The 19,507-nt window shown below is 43.6% G+C and overlaps 1 protein-coding gene across 3 annotated transcripts in view; it reads right to left on the reverse strand.

The window, feature by feature from the left end:
- SYBU (syntabulin) overlaps positions 1–19,275 on the reverse strand; it is a 43,295-nt gene extending 24,020 nt beyond the window's left edge. For 2 of the 3 annotated variants that reach the window (XM_075705659.1, XM_075705657.1), the window contains exons 1-3: positions 19,249–19,275; positions 18,859–19,045; positions 3,071–3,268 (exon numbers count right to left, since the gene is read on the reverse strand). In XM_075705659.1, the coding sequence (XP_075561774.1) occupies positions 3,071–3,268; positions 18,859–19,045; positions 19,249–19,275 (412 nt within the window). Of the gene's footprint in view, positions 1–3,070; positions 3,269–18,858; positions 19,049–19,248 lie in introns of all 3 variants that reach the window. The other variant, XM_075705658.1, reaches the window with a different exon arrangement.
- Positions 19,276–19,507: the final 232 nt, after the last annotated feature.

A 19,507-nucleotide genomic window follows, 5' to 3' on the forward strand; every position in this document is an offset into this window, starting at 1 on the left:
TCTCCATAAATCAGTAAGGGCTTTTGGTAGAGAGAAAGACACTATGCACAACCCTTTCTGTGCTGTAGTTTGATGTATCCAGCTGTACGCAGAACTAGGTTATGTACAACAAGAACTCAGTGCTGTTACTCCCCTCCCAGGTCCTACTTCCCCTCTACTGCTCCTGTTACTCCCTGTGTGTTTTGCTACACAACAATGTCCCCTTTTTGCACAAGGGCTAGATCTTCCCACCTGAGTCACCAGAAATTCAGGAGCAAATAGGTCATGGGGAAGGAACTGGATCCACCTGCAGAGAAGAGACAGCAATGGGAAAGAATTACATTAACCCCTGTGGGCCAACAGTCAGGAAAATGAACCCGAGCTGTCCCCTGGCATGCTCTCCATTTCAGGAACGTCCCTCACCTGTGTCAGCTCTCACACTGACCACAATGTGGTTTTGGACTACTTTCCACTAAAAGGTGTGAGATATTTGGCAGGAGGAACTTAGAAGTACTCTGTAAATCAGAACCAGTTCCTGCTCAGAGAGTTTTGATGGATCCCAGGAGCAATATGCTTGAACTCTAGAGACAATTTTTCCAACCTTGGAGATCAAACAATGCAGAAGTACCAACGGCTACAGAAAATGTCCCACCTACAAGAATAAAGCCATGTTAAGAGGAAGCTGCAAAGATGACAAATGAGAGCCTCAAAAGAATGGACGAGGAAGTCAGTACATCTGTCTGCCCAAAGAATAGCATTAAAGGCAGCTCCATAAGCAGTGAACTAATAAAGCAGGTTGCTTCTGACTCCTCTGTGTTGACTTTTTTCCCACCTGAAGCATATTAAAATTCTACTCAGATTGCCTTCCCCACCCCCCCGCCTTTCAACTTACGTTCCTGCAACCTTACTGATTCTTGTACTCTTTTTAAAATTTTGCTGAAATTGCTCAGGAAATTCAAAAGAATTTAGCGGTGTCGGAGATAAGAAAGGTGACACAGGCAAACAAAGGTCAAATGATTACTTAAGCCTAATATTTGAAAGAAATATAGTTTAAAAATTACAGTTTTTAAATACGTAAACTAAGTCTGTTCAAAGATTTGAAATAATACCATCAACCAAATGAAGATTCCTTCTGACTACTACTGCAAAAGGCTAATAGCTTGGTATTACAGGTCAAAACCAAATGAAGTAATTTATTGAAAAAAAAAAGCGCATAACTCTTTTCCCATGTGTATAGGACTCTTCAGCATAGAAAAGTCTTTCAAAATTCTTTATCCACATTTTGCTAAGTGTCATGGTTTAAACCCAGCCAGCAACTAAGCACCACACAGCTGCTCACTCACTCCCCTCACAGTGGGATGGGGGAGAGAATCAGAAGGTGAAAAGTGAGAACACTCGTGGGTTGAGATAAAGACAGTGTAATAGGTAAAGCAAAAGCTGCACGCACAAGCAAAGCAAAGCAAGGAATTAATTCATTACTTCCCATTAGCAGGCAGGTGTTCAGCCATCTCCAGGAAGCAGGGCACCATCACGCATAATGGTTACTTTGGAAGACAAACACCGTAACACCAAATGATCCCCCCGCTTCCTTCTTCTTCCCCCTGCTTTATAGGCTGAGCATGACATCATATGGTGTGGAATACCCCTTTGGTCAGTGGGTGTCAGCTGTCCCAGCTGTGTCCCCCTCCCAACTTCTCATGCACCCCCAGCCTGCCCGCTGGTGGGGTGGTGTGAGAAGCAGAAAGGGCCTTGACTCTGTGTAAGCACTGCTCAGCAGTAACAAGAACATCCCTGTATTATCAACACTGTTTCCAGCACAAATCCAAGACATAGCCCCGTGCTAGCTACTGTGAAGAAAATTAACTCTACCCTAGCCAAAACAAGCACACTAACCTACATCCATGTTCACATACAAAATGGTTGCGATAGCCATGGCTGCAGATTTGACTGTCATATACTATATTCACTGCCTTCTACCTGCGTTAGATTCCTTGATTTTAATGAAACAGAAAACAAACACTGAAAAAAATATTATCTCCCACTCTGCAGAGCAATGGGAGACTGGGAACCCTCAAGTAACATGGGCGCTATGAAATGAGTTGAAGAACTTTGCAGGGATAGTGGTACATCAGATTTAATCAGCCCTTCCAATGACCAAGCCAGTGAAGAGTTTTTGCAAGAAATTCTCTTATTGTTTCTGGATTAAACATGGTGCTGGTAAATCTGAGCTAACGCCTCATGAAATTATCTAAATTGCTTCCAGATGTAAAACGATTCTGGAACCACTATAGCCAGGAGGCACCTGAGCTTGTAAACCATGTCAGTTCTGCAGCTGCTCTGCACAGGGTCGAAACACCCTCTCTGTCACCATGATTAATTAAATAACAGCACAGATATCCTGACCATTTGCAATCAAGAGCTGCCTGTATATGAATCACAAAAATATTTTATATCTACTCATTAAAATTACAGCAGCTAAGGACGCACCAGGATATTTAGTCTTGGATGTGCGACAAGCAGGTGCTGATTTAGTTGGTGGTCTGAGGAGGCCCATTAGCCTGAGGTAATGGGAGACACGTTCTTGATTCAGCCAATGCAGTATGGATCTACAGCTGCCTAACTCCCACACGTGGGCTGCCCATTATCTAGCCTTGGTTTGACATGTGGTATCCCCAGAGCTATCACAGCCTGGCAGCATAAACTTTAGGCAGGATCCAACAATAAATCTAACAACATTAGAAGACTGTAATTCTTTGCTTCAATAGTAAGAGTTATTTATTTTTGGCCAGTGAAATATGTGTGCAATTACCATGAAATAGGATAAAATCCATTTCAGTTGTTATTTGACATCACCATCCAACCTCATAAAAGAAAGTGAAGATGTCAATTAATTATATTTGCATGAAAAAGCTAATACCAATAGTGTTTTCAAATCTTGCAGGTGGCTATATAGAAAGAACCCAACTCTTTATTTACTGTTAGCATTAGCAGTATCACAGGCAGCACAACACAATGTATCTAGACACCTGTACATGTACTAGTCAATTAAAGAGTGTAATTAAAGAAATGAAAGGAACTATACTGTACTCACCGGGCTTTACAAGGCTTGTCTTTGTCTCCTTCTTATATCGAGCCAGCTGCGAGTTCCCTTCGCTCATTGTCCCTGGACTGAATTTTTTCCTGGAGAAGTCTCCATCACTACCAGTGCAAAAACTGATTGGACTGTTTCCAGCATCAGAAGGAGTCTTAACTGGAGATACTGACTGGCTACTAGGACAGCCAGTGTCATCTGAAGAAAAAAGGGAAAACATCAAAATTTCTAACTAGTAAGTACATGAATGTTAGCAGAATTTAAAAAAAAAAAAAAGTGTTTGGACTACAACTGTTTACAGTCAGTCACCTGATATGCACAACCTTGGCTCTGAAACCTGGTGAAAAGCTATTAATTTCTCCCATTTTGTGAAGAAGTCTTGAATACCTTATGGCAGACTAAAATGGCAAGTGCTTGTTTCACTAAATCTGACAAAATACAAAATCAGGGGCTACATAATGAAAACTCAGATCTAAGATAAATTCTTTTGACTTAGCTAGGTTAGGGGATATTATGGCATGAAGAAATGCACCTAAGACACAAGAATGACTTGTGTAGTGCATACCGGATGAAAAGCAAGCATGGGCCGCATGCTCTCCTTCAAGATATGTTCCCATCTGAACAACAAGAGAATGACCTACAGCTCATATGCACGAAGTCAGGATCTTCATTTAACTGGAATTAATAAAGGTTTCTCAAAATTGTTTTTCCTTTTAAAGCAACCATAATCACAGAGCTCTTCCATTCTTGACAAGTGGCTGTGAGGTACCTGGTTCTGAAGAGGGTGTGTTATACACAGACTGCTTTTGTTTAAACCCGAATTCCTCTGAGGGCACGCCAGTGCTTCATGGCATCAGCAGCCACCTCGGGAATAGACCCGCATTCCTGACCTCCAGGAATACAAACACTCCAGCTCTTAACAATTAAATGCAAAGTAAGAAGTCTGAGTCCAGGTGAAATCCACTTATCAAACACCCCCTTCATCTAATCACATCTCCTGTAATCTTGAGTAATCGCAGCTCCCCTAAAAGTCATGGTGGCTTTAGAGATACACAACAAAAACAAACAGGCTACTCTGACACTGGGAAGCCTTGAATATTTACTCTCCTGGAGAAATGTATTTGTTTGTTTTTCCCAGGACAAAATGAAAGCTGCCATCTTAATTACTCAATTGCAGTCTGCTCCTGGTGCATTATCTTTACCTAACCTGAAACTCAAAGGAGTACCTGCAACTAAGCCAAATAATTTGCATGACCATATTGTGCTTACCACTTCCACCCTGTTCATAATTTAGGTCAAGCCTGATCTTGCAGTCAGCTTTGCATGGGCAGATTGTTTAAAAAGTCAGTACATGAGTGTGCATTTCTGAGGCAAAAGGGGCACCCTATAACTATCTAACCACCACCACCCCACCCCTGCCTGCCTCCCCTCTGCAGGAAAGAGAAGCTTTTGCTATTGTTAACTATTGCTCCCTCAGCACAGCAAAACAACCTCATCCTTTCATGTGAACCAGTTTTCCTTCATGCCTGGCCAGTCACCCTACCCTCACCTATTTGTTCTAGTGTTCTGCTTCTCATTTCTCCATGTCCTGCCTCCAGTGCTGAGCAAGGTACCTATAGGTGCTGACTGTCCAAAGCATGCTATATGCATTAGCATGTAACTGCTGCCAGCAGCCTGAGGTGTTGCTGCCCAGGCCTCTGCAAACTGCCAGACATGATGCCAAGCCATGCGGGCAGCCCAGCCTACTGCCAGAATTACCTCCCAAGGCACAAAGGGCAGTAACGGTGCAAAGCACCTAATCCAGCTTAATCATATTTCATTCCTTTGAATCAGCTCAATTAAGCCTACAAGCATCTCCTTTTGCCATCTTGCTGCTGCCTTCTGCAACTCAGAATTAGTTCCTAGAAAAATACCAGGAAGGAGAAGACCGCTTATAAGGTTTTCAGCCCATCCCCACATTCACCCTGACTAAAGCAGGATTGTTGCCCACATGATTTTAGTTTACTTTCCTTTCCATTCCCATCAACATCACAATATAACTCAACACAGAGAAGAGAGAAGGTGGCAACTTCCTCCCAGATCAGCACCCATTTCCTTCTCTCAAGGGTTCAGAGTCTCTTCTGCATGCTGAATGAATGCTACCTACAGGGCAGTGGATCAGCATGGCTGAGTGAGCTTCTGAACTGCATTTAAGCAGCTCCTTTAGCTATGTCCAAAGTGTCTTCTCTTCAGAAGCACACAAATATTTATAATCAAATATATTCAGAAAAAAGTGCAGGTTCATGCAGTTTATTTTTTCTTATGACCTTTCCACTAGATGTTTTTCTATGTGCCATTATTTTTAAAACTTTGTGCTTTGTGTTTAAAAAAAAAAGACAAGAATCTATTTCCTTCACCTCTCCACCAATAAAATCACTGCAGTAGCTGGATAGGTTCTGCAGACCTCAGAGATGTGTTTTGCATGGGAGACTTTATGTATAAGTATCTCCCAAAGCTATCATAGAAGCATAGAATATCCCAAGTTGGAAGGGTCCCATAAGGATCATCGAGTCCTCGCAGGGCTACCTAAAACTAAACTGACCTGTCAGCCTCACCTCTGTGCCTGGGAAGATCACGGAACAGATCCTCCTAGAAGATATGCTCAAGCACATGGAGGACAGGGAGGTGATTCGAGACAGCCAGCACGCATTCACCAAGGGCAAGTCCTGCCTGACCAACCTAGTGGCTTTCTATGAAGGAGTGACTGCATCAGTGGACAAGGGAGAAGCAATGGGTGTCATCTGCTTGGACTTCTGTAAAGCCTTCGACACAGTCCCCCACAACATCCTTCTCTCTAAATTGGGGAGATATGGGTTTGATGGGTGGACTGTTTGATGGATAAGGAATTGGCTGGATGGTCACATCCAGAGGGTCGTGGTCAATGGCTCGATGTCCACATGGAGACCGGTGACAAGTGGGGTCCCTCAGGGGTCCGTACTGGGACCGGTGCTATTTAACATCTTCATCAATGACATAAACAGTGGGATCGAGTGCACCCTCAGCAAGTTTGCAGATGACACCAAGCTGAGTGGTGCGGTTGATATGCCAGGAGGACGAGATGTCATCCAGAGGGACCTGGACAAGCTGGAGAGGTGGGCCTGTGTGACCCTCATGAGGTTCAACAAGGCCAACTGCAAGGTCCTGCACCTGGGACGGGGCAACCCCCGGTATCAGTACAGGCTGGGGGATGAAGGGATTGAGAGCAGCCCTGCGGAGAAGGACTTGGGGGTACTGGTGGATGAAAAGCTGGACATGAGCCAACAATGTGCGCTTGCAGCCCAGAAAGCCAACCGTATCCTGGGCTGCATCAAAAGCAGCGTGGCCAGCAGGTCGAGGGAGGTGATTCTGCCCCTCTGCTCTGCTCTGGTGAGACCTCACCTGGAGCACTGCGTCCAGCTCTGGGGCCCTCAGCACAAGAAGGACATGGACCTGTTGGAGCGGGCCCAGAGGAGGGCCACCAAAATGATCCAAGGGCTGGAGCACCTCTCCTATGAGGCCAGGCTGAGAGAGTTGGGGTTGTTCAGCCTGGAGAAGAGAAGGCTGCGAGGAGACCTTATTGCGGCCTTCCAGTACTTAAAGGGGGCCTACAGGAAAGATGGGGAGAATCTTTTTCACAAGGCCTGTTGTGACAGGACAAGGAATAATGGATTTAAACTAAAGAAGAATAGATTTAGACTAGACATAAGAAAGAAGTTTTTTACAATGAGGGTGGTGAAGCACTGGAACAGGTTGCCCAGCAAGGCAGTGGAGGCCCCATCCCTGGCAACATTCAAGGTCAGGTTGGACGGGGCTCTGAGCACCCTGATCTGGTTAAAGCTGTCCCTGCTCACCGCAGGGGGGTTGGGCTAGATGACCTCTAAAGGTCCCTTCCAACCCAAAGCATTCTATGATTCTATGATTCATATGACTAAGAACGTCGTCCAGACACTCCTTGAACTCTGACAGGCTTGGTGCCGTGACCTCTTCGCTGGGGAGCCTGTTCCAGTGTCCGACCACCCTCTCAGTGAAGAAATCTATAGGGATGCTACCTGGAAGAACCTCAGAAGCTGGTAAAACCTTTAAACAATGACAGAGCTAAACTACAGTGTTAAGAATTAGGGCATTAAAAAAACAAGTATGTAAAATTGACTGCGATAAGGAAACAGAGTAGCTAAAGCAAGCATATAAAAATAGTATATAAAAATAAATATTATAATTACCACTCCCCTCACCATTGCCTCTGATATCACACTGGTGACACTGTATGATCAGATTATGTCATATCTACATATCCTCATTTTACCCTTAGGGACTTCAGCGTTCGTTGCAACAGAGCATTTATTAAAGGAACAAATAAGCCTGGCACAAAGAACAACAGCTCTTCTCTGCTCACATCCCTTGTGACCTTTAGACACACCAATAACCAGGTAAGCATTCCCACTCCAGCTGAAGTAAATGAATGATTTTATTGTACTCCCTCCCCTCTGATCATTTGGGTTTTTTTTATATAATGTAAAACTTCTACTTCTATCTAGTATTAGCCAGAAATGTGAACAAAATTATAAAGTTTCCAAATCTAGGGCAAGCTGCAGAAAAACATTTTTCTGTGTCAGCTTTTCGTGGTGCCTTCTGAATAATCAAAATGTTTAGTACCACCGAAAGGAACAGCTGCATATGAAACACTAGTGCTCACCACTAAAGGCAAGCAAAGCTCTGCTGTACACTGAGGGGACCCACCTCCCACCCGACCTGCAATTCACCATTCTGGCACAAGGAAAAGTCCTGGTGAACACGGAAGTGCTATCCAACTGCTCGGTGGCAAGCCAAATTGCCTGCACTTATCTTCATTCTTCCCTGCTACTGAAACCTTAACAGGCTATTGAATTGTATTTAATATTGCAGGTGAACTCCCCATAGAAGAGCAGCAGACTTTCCTATGGACCCTGACTGCACATCAAGCTGGTGCCCCCTCCACCCCGCAGACAGCCTGACCACCAGCCCTGCTCACTGCCGCAGCAAACACCCCTGGCTCCTCGTCTGCAGGAAAGATGCAACCGCAGCAGTGTGGGTTCAGTATTTCCTGCAGACCTGTAGGCTCCTCCAAAACCCAGCTGACAACTCTGACAGAATGAGGTGAAGATCTCCACCTGCCCAGAAATGGGCCAAGATAAGTAATCTACCTCTGAAGTTGCCAAAGGGGTAACAGGAGCAGACGAGCCCACAATGGGATTCACTTTCTGCTGAAGACATGATGTGAATATAGTTTTCAGCAAGGTCAGTTAAGGATTCAGTCCCATAACTCGGCAAGAGTTTTGCCCCAGTAAGGATTTCATGTCCGACTTCTCAGGAATACAGACAGACCTGATTTACCTTCTCAGGCACGTGAGCGTTAAGAAGACAGAAGAGAGAAAGCTGGCAAATACTGCTGTGAAAGTCCGTATTTCTGATCTTGCCTGTATTATTTACTTGCACAAGAGGGAAAATTTAATAAATAAATTTATAACACACGACTTCCATTGCTTTCTTAGCAATATTCATGGTGTCTTTTTTCACAGTGGCCTCCTAAGAGCATTCTGGGAGTAGACTTTCTCTTTGAACATCAGCTGGATTTCATCACTGAAACTCTACGTCCAACCCCTCTCCCAGATCAGACATGCTTGCCAAGTTTGAAAAGCAAGCACGGGATAGTGTCTTCTCAAACAAACAATCAGGGAAGTTGCTCAGAGCACTCTTGACATCTGCATGCACTGACTAGCTTTCAAATAGTAAAGTCAAAGTATAAACAACAGTGTTAAAGATAATAATACTCTTAACAACTGACAAAAATATTGTTCTCATAGACTTTAAGGCCATATGTTGTGGTGTGATGATTTCCTCTGATTTTCTGGGCACAGAGGCTTTAGAAATGTCACTGGAATATGCTTTAGAGCCTTCTTTAGAAAAATACTGCCTTTTCCTGAAGACTTCAAGAAATACTGAATTTACAGCTTCCTTATATAATGCATCCAAATAATTAATGATGCTCTCACTGAGGAACCACTGACTTATTTTTACCCTCATTCCTAGCTGCCAGATCTAGTTATGCACTTCTGTGAATCTGAACTGCCCATCCCCTACCTGATCCCTCGTCTACTGTCCCACTTTCATCTTCTCTTAAGGTCCAATGTTCAGGCTGTACATATTCTCCATTTCCACTAAGAAATGTGGATCCCAGAATTAAACATGGGCCTCTAATGAACTTTTAAAAATTCAGTGTAGCAAAGCAAAAACAGTTTCCTGACTTGTACCTGATGGTTCCCTTTCCATCCATCCCAGCATCTGTCAGCCCGGGTAGCCATGACTCTGCCAGGATGGTGCACTGCGAGCTGGCATTTGGCAGTGAACCATCAAAGGCATTTCAGAATTTTTCAGGATAATCTCCCAATCTGCTTGTCTTCCCCACACTTTTTGACCCCCTTACGTGCTGCTTCAGTCTTCTTTTCATGACTGGTCTTGTAGCACAGGGTTGTTTTATGCATTAATGAAAGTTGCACTGAAGGGAATATATCACCTAGCTTCCACCTGCTAAGTCTCCTTCTGTTTTAAATGGAGAGAAAGAGGCTCCTCTGGAGAATGAGTCAGAACAGCAGCCCAATTTAGGCTTCTCCAGTCATCCCACTACTCTGAGTCACTGTCTGGAGGATCTCACCTCTTTCCATTGACTAGCACAACCACCATTCTGACTTGGGCAGCTGAACCAGTGAGGTGAAACAGCTCACCGCCCAGTCAGAAAACACGGCTAACAGGAGATTACATTATCATTCTGGAACAACTGGGCAACACAAAGGACCACAGTAAAAGCAGCAGGATGAAACACAATAGGATAAAATGAGTAGTGCACATAGAAAGGCAGAGGTGGAGCATATCCACATGCACCCCACCAAGCTCTCAACAGGTAGGAGTCTAGCTCCTACCACATCATGACACTAAATGGCCCTCTGGAGGCACCCTCACCTGCCCAGCAACAATTTAGGGAGCACAGCTTAAGGTAAGAAGTGTGAATATTCTCCTCAGCTCCTATTTGTACTAAACATTTCAGTTTTACTGCAGCCATTCCAGTAGGTGATTTTATGTACTCTAGAAGATTAGCCATTTGCTACAAACAATTTGTCACCTGCAAACCTGCAAAATCACACAGACTGCTGAAAAAATATTTAATAACTTCACTAAAAGTAGAGTCCTGAAAATGCTACTAGTTTTGGTCCTTCTGATCAATTCTAAACTCATTTTACAGCTATTTTTAAGATCTCTTGGGGTTGGTATTTAATAAAATTAATCAGTATATCATGTGCTATTGAGGCAAGTGTCTTACCAGAAGTCAAGCACACTAAAGCAAAGCAGAAGAGCAACCTAAACTACAGCCCTGTCAGGAAAAGAGAGGAGGCCTACTTATACAAAATCCTGCTAAGCAAATTAATTCCACATTTAATCTTCATGTCTCTGCAGACAGAACTTGAATTAACTATGCTCCATTTTGCCTGTGAACAGAGGCAGGCTAGCAGCTCCACCACTCCCTGAGGTCACTTGGAGAGGCGAGACAAGAGTTTGCACTCCTGTCCTTGCAGGTTTTCTAGACTCGGATAGACAAAGCCATGGCTGATGTGGTGTAGTGCTGGAAACAGTCCTGCTTCAAAACGAAGGCTGGATGAAATGATCTCCAGAGGTCCTGTACAATCTGCAGGCTTAGGATCATACCTTTCCTTTAAATTTTTTAGATATTCCACAGCTAGGAACAACCCTGTTTTTCCCAGTCCATTTTTCAAGCTGGAACTATTGATTTTGATGTTGTAGTCATAAAATCTAACCCAGTAGTGAAGTAAGTAAAATCAAGACTAAACATCTTCAACTCCTTTTTCTTGTTGCTGAGGTTCCTATCATTAATACACAGGCAACTTTTACACCTGTTCCTCACCAGCCGCCTTTGACCTTGCCTCCATCACACTCAAAGGCTGACCACTAATGGTCACTACTGAAAATTTAGTATGGAAGCTGCTCACTGAATTCAGCAAGAGGTCCTCTCTGCTCACTCACACCATGACATGAATGCTGACAGGCTCAGATTATGTAGAAGAGGGGAGAGGAAGGTGAAAGAAGATGGACTGACCCGCTCCTACACCTTGGGCATCTTTTATGATGCAGTATTTCCCATAAACATGTCCTTAAAGGTATCAGTCCATGACATTGGACTGTACAATAGCTAAGTGTCGTGGTTTAAGCCGGCAGGCAGTTGAACACCACACAGCCATTCGCTCGCTCCGCCCCCCGCAGTGGGATGGGGGAGAGAATCAGGAAAAAAAACCCGAAGATTTGTGGGTTGAGATAAAGACAGTTTAATAGGACAGAAAAGGAAGGGGAAATAATAATATTAATAATTAATATTAATGATAATAATATTACTGATAAAGGAATATACAAAGCAAGTGATGCACAATGCAATTGCTCACCACCCGCCGACCGATGCCCAGCCCGTTCCCGAGCAGCAGTGCCCCAGCCAGCTTTCCCCTAGTTTATATACTGAGCATGACATCATATGATATGGAATATACCTTTGGCCAGTTTGGTCAGCTGTCCTGGCTGTGCCCCCTCCCAGCTTCTTGTGCATCTCCAGCCTTCTCAGTTGGTAGAGCATGAGAAGCTGAAAAGTCCTTGATTTCGTGTAAGCAGTACTTAGCAACAACTAGAACATCAGCGTGTTATTAACATTTTTCTCATACTAAATCAAGAACACAGCACTATGTCAGCTACTAGGAAGAAAATTAACTCTATCTCAGCTGAAACCAGGACACTAAGTTATACTGAAGCAGCAAATTTTAATTGACTTTGGCAGCATATCTACTAATCTTCCTTCTATTTGAACATCTCACTAACAAGCAGGACTGACACGAGTTCTGGGAAACCATCTGAAAAAAGGACTATATAATTGTGGTTTACTGGCTTTGTCATTACATTTATAGCACCACTAAGGTATTAGTGTTACAGAACAAAAGCACCAAGCCTTACTAGTAAAAATATCAATAAAAATAGTACTGTTACTAGGAGAGCGCTGTGGTCAGGAATAGCACAGCTCCTACGGTTCTGATACCACATCACAGATAACATTTGGACAAGGGGTTTAAGATGATAAAGGACTGAAAATCTATTTCAAAACTGTAAAAAAAAGTTTTAACTAAAGGTCAGGAGGGGAAAGAGTCTGCAAAAGAGACAAAGAAGAATCTTCGCTGTTTGGTGGGTTTTTTTAAGCACTGTAGTAGATCTCACTAACCCTTCCTGAGGCCAATAGCTGGAAGTGGAGCCACTGCTGCTACTTCTGGTGGGAGAGCCTTGACTACATCATGTGTAAGAAATATTACCCAATTTGTGTCAATGTTACGTGAAATGAATGTATTTATAGATGGGGCTTTGTGTGTGTGCTTTTATGTGTTTAATTCCATTATGCAGCAAAGGAAGAAATTATATAAATATTCTATCCAATTTTGAAGGTACCAAGTTTTTTAAATAAAAACCTTAAATAGACCACATAGAAATTTGTACCTGTTCCTCAACTGCTACAACATGTTATACTTTTTCATTCTCATATAGCTCTGCCTTTGTGGCTGACAGCATATGACTGTGACCCTCGCAGCTTCAACATCACCTCATAAGGTTGCACTGCTAACCTTCTAATGATGTATGGAAACCACATATATTCTATCCATTGCTGCTCTATGCATATTTTTCCCTTTTTTTTTTTAATTGCCACCAAACCCAGCATCACTGTAGAACCCACTCACTGCATTTGGTAATACATATACATCAAAACACCGTTCCAAAATTTCAAGGATTTATATTAATCCTATAAATGTAGGGTAAAAACATGTCTTGTAGAATTTCTTCTAATACATCAAGATTCTCTTTTAATGCAAAAGAAATCAAAGACTTTTGATTAAAAGTTCATTTCTGCTACAAGTTCCTTCAATATGCATGGCAACATTCAACTCAATAGAAAATTGCACGAAAACTACTTTAAAACAAAATTATTAGAGTACGCATTGGTGGTGAAGAAAATATACGACATAGCTTAGAATTCAGTCCATAGTACACAGCAAGCTGTGACAAACAGGGTAGTAGAAAGGGTGAGGTACTGGCTGTTCTCAGGACACCATCCAAAATGTGCCAGAGACAATGGGAACTCTTCTACTGACCTCAGGAGGTTCTGGGTCAGGCTTTAAAGGTTCACAGTGCTGACAGATACATAAAAAGGTGACAACAAACATTGAAAAGGTCAAATATTTTGGCTTCCAGATGTTGTTGTGTGGCACAGGAACAAAAGGATTGTTACTTAAAAAGAGGGAATAAATAGTGAAGTTGAAAGGGAAGCAAGGAAAGGCCAAAAGCTGAGGAATGGGCAGGCTTTGCTCTTTAGCACCTAGGCACTTCTCTCATTTCCATGTTTGGAACAGATCTCTGTGCCGCAGAAACAGAACTGGTGGTTAACAATATGAAGCAATAATAAATTATTGCATGTAAGCCGGCCCAGCAGGAAATTCTCCAGGGAAGCAGCAGTGAGAAAAGGAAGCATGTCACCAGTGTCACCCTTATGCAAAGGCCATACGTTCACTTTTGAAAGCAGATTTTGTTTCAACATTTTTGTAAATTAGTATCACAGTGATTTCAGAACCGCCTTAGAGCGCTGCAAACAAATGCACTAGAGAAGACCTCCATTTCAGAAGTTTGAAAAAATGGCAAAAAGACTGTGGAAAAGCATAGCATAAAGGACTGCAGGAAAGAGAAGCTAACTTTCAGTATCACATACTTGAGCACTTTTAAGCATATCTCTCTGATTCAGTAACTCAGATTAAAAGAAAAGAAAAATCAAATAAACCAGTAAGAAACTATTTAAACAAAGTATTTCTTCTTATAACAAGAAACAAGAATAGGAGAGCTCAGTTTCCATAATAATACATACATATATACATACATATATATATACACAAATAATAGGGGTAATTATTTTCAGTAATTCATAACAACTCTCTAGCCTCAATCTATTGACTTATTAAAATACTGCAAATTTGTTTTCCTCTACCTTTTTCTATTCAGAAATATATATTCAAGTACACGCATTTTAATAGTGTGTAGCCTCCAAGGCTAGCTGGTTTACAATACAACCTACTTTAATGCTCTAGCAAAGAAATTATTTACCAGCATGTGAGAACGTACAGCATTTCATCCAGTAACATCTCTACAAATTCCCTTCTCCTCTGGTCTGTGGCTAGCAATATGGGTAGAACATTCACATTGACTTAAATAAGCCTGCCTAAAGCCTACATGCTTTTTTTTTTGACATATGTGCTGCAAACTCAGCTCCAGCATCCATCAACAGCTGGGCCAGTTGGCAAACAATCTCCAAGTCCAAGGGGACCGCGCACAGGAGCAAGCGAGCAGGGAGCGGTAACGCTGAGATTGCTGTTGCAGCGCCTACACCCCAGAGCTTACGGTGCAGCCACGGTACCGGAGCATATGTATTGTGCCACGCGTGTTAAGAACAAGATTCTAAAAAAAACTTCACGCCACAAAAGAACAAGTTATGAAATAAACGTGGAACCCAGACCTTGTAATTTGAAAGAAAAAGCAAAAAAAGCTTCAACTCCCGTTTTTGAAAACTTTGTTGAGTCACAATCATTCATATACAGACGGCACTGTTTTTCAGTGGCCCATAGTACTATGCAGTCTAATTAAAAAGGTGACTTGCAGGTAAGCCTAAGAAAAGAGGAACCATTTGCTATGGGAATAAAACAAGTCCTCTGGCTCATAAGGTCTTTTACTGAACTGATTATTAAATGCACAAGTGCTTCCTGCAAAGCTGCATCTCAGTTAACAAAGTGCTGCTGCATTACCTGCAGAAATTCAGGTGGCTGGCTTCCGAAGAAAGGCTGAAGGAAAGCTTGGGCGTCATTATAAAGGTAGCATGTAACAAGATTTCTTCATAAGGAGAAATTTAAAAGCTGAGCTATTCAGAGGCAGAAAATAGGAAAAAGTGTATCCAAACTAACTTCCTTTTAAAATGAAAAGCTAAACAGACTGTTACTGAGTTTAGCATGTCCAGGCTGTCTTCGATCCAATACGCAACTGGCTTGGTATCAAAAGGACGCGCGCACAAAAACCGAGGATAACGCCCCGCCCTAAGGATCTTCCTTCTTACAAGGCAAACACTGCAACTGGAAGTACCAAGGGCAGCCTCACTCTTTCTCGCAGCGGCCGCTTGGCCGCGACGCCGTGAGCAGCCAATTTGTTTGTGATGTTTAAAATTGTGCTCTCTGCCCGACTGACAAGGTAAGCGCACGCAGCCGCTTCAAAGCCAAGTGCAACTTATGAGGAAAACACGCATGACGTGGGCAAATGCTCGGTAGCAGCTGAGCCAGATGAAGCTGCTGGGAGAGTGTTTTTTCCTCATTTGAGATCATAGGAGTTCTGTGGCCGACATCCAAGCTGAAGGAGGGCAGCGGCTGAAGGAAGAGAAGTGCTCCCGTATCAAATGACAGGCAGGACCCCAGATGCACCAAGATTTTAAGGAAGGATTGATACAAGAGCTCAGCTTGGCTACACAACATCCAGAGATCATCCACATTCACTTGGCAGAAACAAAGAATACTAAAAATACATTTCGTCAGGAATATCACAGATAAAACAGATTAACAGTCTCACCGTGTTTCATACGGACATACAAAGCAAAACTGACATAAAGTCAATTGCAAAAAAATTACCAACACAATCAAGCGAGTCTCTGATCCACTCACACAAGACAAAGAGGGAGATGATCACACAGATTTAAAACTTATCTAAGACAGAGCTAACAACTTCTTCAAAAGAAACTAAGCATTAAAATAAAGTGTCTCTTGTCTGTTGCCAAGTGGTATTTTTTGCTGTTGCCACTATGCTTGCAGCACTACCACGGTTCCAAAGGTTCCCCCTACCTAAACCAACAATAACGATACCTAGAAGACCCTGCTGCTCTCATTTAGAGAGAAAGAACTCCAAGCCTTCATTTATGCTTTGGGACCAATGTAAACACCCAGAGAAAATGGACAACCTCAGAAGCTCTAGGGAGTCAAGCAGGAAATACATATTTAAATGGATGAGGGAAAAAAAATCATTTCTACTGGGGGAAAAGAAATCTATTGATCATAACCACTTGGTGTCAATAATAAATGACGATAGAGAGCAATGTGTCAAGACAAGGGTAAAGAGGAAAGGAACTATTCCAGAGGCCAAGTCACACTACCTGCTGCTTATCAAGACATTTACCCAAATGCTCATGACATTTTTCATACTGCCATCACACTATTGTTCATCACATTATTCATCTGCTCATCTATTCCAAATGTATTACTTGCTAAATTTAAGTACACTTTCTGCGCATGTCACTTCGCCATGAAGATGGGAAGTGCCTAGCAAAGCACCAGCAGAGGCAGGTTAGAGGCCGTGGCCCCTCCGCTCACGTCTCCATGCAGCGCTTCTCCATCCCCTCCCCAGATACAGAAACCAGCAGCCACCTGCTGCCACTGGGGAACTTCAAACTAAATTAGACATACTATGATAAAGAAGGATTGCAAGTAGAAGGCAGGGAAGAGATGTCAGGGAATGAGGAAATCCAGTCAGTGACTGTTGTCATACCTGCATCACAGTGAAAAACCCATCGAACCTATCAACAACAAAACCACAGGCTGGGATGGAGGACAGGGCTTTGGCTGATCCTTGGCCGCGTAAGGTTTGACGACTCGCAGCAGTCAAACTGGGTAGCGCATACCTGTACAGGTGCTGCAGGCAGCTTGAGAAGCAGAAAGCTCTCAGCATGGGGGAAAAAAAAAAATCAAACTAAATCAATGCAGCATTCATGGAAGAATAAAAGATGAATAAAGAAAATACAAATGACCAGTTGTCCTTAAGAGGCAGGTTAAGAGATGCGTGGCCTTCTTGAATACCTCTGTGAAAAGGCGCCTTAAAACTGTCAAGCCATGACATCAAGCACACCCAGAATAAATACAAAGCTCTGCTGGGACTCAAGACGGCCTGTACAGTGCAGTGGGAGAGCAAGGGTATTACTTTGGCAGCTCTGCGTTGAGTAGATCTGGAGAACACGACACAAACCCAAAAGATACCATAAAAAAGAATGTCAGTAACCAGGATGAAAGGCTTGTCAACACACAGGGGAAAAAAATCAGGATAAAAAGCAGCCATTTGGGAGGGATCATAAAAATAACATCTTTCTAGAACGCTTCAAAAGATTTTACTTCCTTGTAACAGGCAAACTCAAGCAGGTAAGGTGGAGGGATTCAAAAGGCATGGGAAAAAGACTTCAGCATTCTTACAATACTATGTTGTTTGTTTAACGCTCTGCATTGTTCATTAAACAGTAACCAAATATATCATTCCACTGAGCCTGAATTGCAAAATCTATCCAAGCTAAGAAGGAAATGATAGATTCAAACATGGATATTGTGTTTCTCATCTAGGAAAATTGACTGTTCTTGTACACAGTGTTCAATGCACTGCTTTTTGTTAAAGGAGTGGAAAAAAAAAAAAAATCTGTACTGTAGTGAAGACAAAGATAAACACGAGTGTTTCTGGCTGGTCTCAGGAAAACCTTTGGTAACCGAAATACATTATGAATAAACAGAAAGGAAGTTCAGGAACTTGCTCTGATATTAACCATCACAAAAACACTTGTTATAATTCAGATTTTTAGTTAGACAAAGAATGTTATGCTCTTCAAAATACTATTAAAACCAAATTTTTAGTCACCAAAATATCTTTAAAATTACCACTTGCATATAGAGCCCAAGGTGTTTGTGATGTGACCCTCAATGCTGTCATCCACGTTCATAATGTCATGCATGGTGAGGAGTTTCACTGAATTAAAAGATTACTCACCACTAGTAGGTATCAGTGTCATTCACTGCTAGCTGAGGCACTTAAAGTGTGCTACACTCTACACAAGACAAATACTTAACATAAAAAATCTGTTTTCAAGTTGTCCCTGACACGAAGGGATACACTCATTTTGAAGCGCAAATGACACTTTTGTGGTCTACAGTTGGAGAGTAGTAATTTACTTCTGGTATATCACCCAGCCATTGCCCTCTCTATAGAGAGGACATCATGCCCAGCTCACACCTGGCGACATGCTTGTCAGTCCAAGCCTGAATTCTCAAATAAACACAACTGAATTCAGTATGACAGCGAAAACGTCATCTACGTCTTTTGTTCCGATTCACGCGCGGAGATCATCGTCACAAAACCAAAAGCAACTGCAGTATCTGACCCACGTCTGATACCCTTAAGAGCAACTCCCCTGTTTTACAGACTCTTTGGCTTACGGGCTTTTCAGAATGCCTCAAACCCACGCTGCAGTTTTTAAGGCAAATCTTTCTCTTTAAAGCAACTGTTCTGCCGCAGTAAAACCGCCAACTTTTTAGCAGCGGATAGCAGAGCTCGAAATGGAAACATCTGGTGTCACTTACGGACACGTATTAAAAGAACAGATACTGGACTTCCCTGGAAAAATCAATGGTCGCCCTTCTTCATCTGCAAAGCGGGATGCTCATCAGGGCTCGATACGCGCCCGGCATGGGGATGCTGCATCTGGGGGTGACGGCGAAACCTCGGGGGTCGGCGTGGTGGGGTCCACCGTGACGCCAGGCTGAGGACTGGGGCGGGGAGGGAGGGGGGGGGGGGTGTCCGTTTTGGGGTACCTGAGCAGAAGCTGTTGCTGCTGACGGTCCTGCCCGAGCCGCCGGAAAAGCTGGGTGGGTTGAATTCCCGGCTCTCCTCTTCCGAAAAAGGCGACTCGGAAGCCGGGGATACCTTCTGCTGCGGCCGGAGGACCAGGCGGGGGATGCGGCTGCGGGACACCTCCTTCTCCAGCTGCGTTTTCTGCTCCTGCTCGGGAAGGGACACCCCGGTGTCAGGGACCCCTCGGATGCCCCCTCCTCCTTCCACCATTCTGGCAGGGGCAGGCAAACCCGGCCCCCCCCCCCCCCCCGGGGGGGGGGGGGGGCCGGGTTTGCCTGCCCCTGCCTCTCCTCCGTCCCCGCAGCCCCGACTTCGCACCCCCGCCGCCCCTTCCCTCCCCGGCTCCTCACCTTGCTGCTCTCCCGCAGAGGCCCCATGGCTCCTCAATCACCGCGCAGCCGGGGACAGGGGACACCTGGCATGGGCGAGAGGGATGCGCTAAGCCGAGGTTTTGTGGGTTTGGTAGTGGGTTTTTTTTTTGTTGTTTTTTTTTTTTTTTTTTTTTTTTTGCTGCCGCTTGCTGCTGCTGCTGCTGCTTCTGCTGCCGCTGCGGCGCTGGGGGTGGCGGAGCCCGGCCCCGCCGCCCCTCCCCGCCCCGACACGTGGTGC

Source organism: Pelecanus crispus, chromosome 2 (genome assembly GCF_030463565.1).
Source record: "Pelecanus crispus isolate bPelCri1 chromosome 2, bPelCri1.pri, whole genome shotgun sequence".
Classification (NCBI taxonomy): Eukaryota; Metazoa; Chordata; class Aves; order Pelecaniformes; family Pelecanidae; genus Pelecanus; species Pelecanus crispus.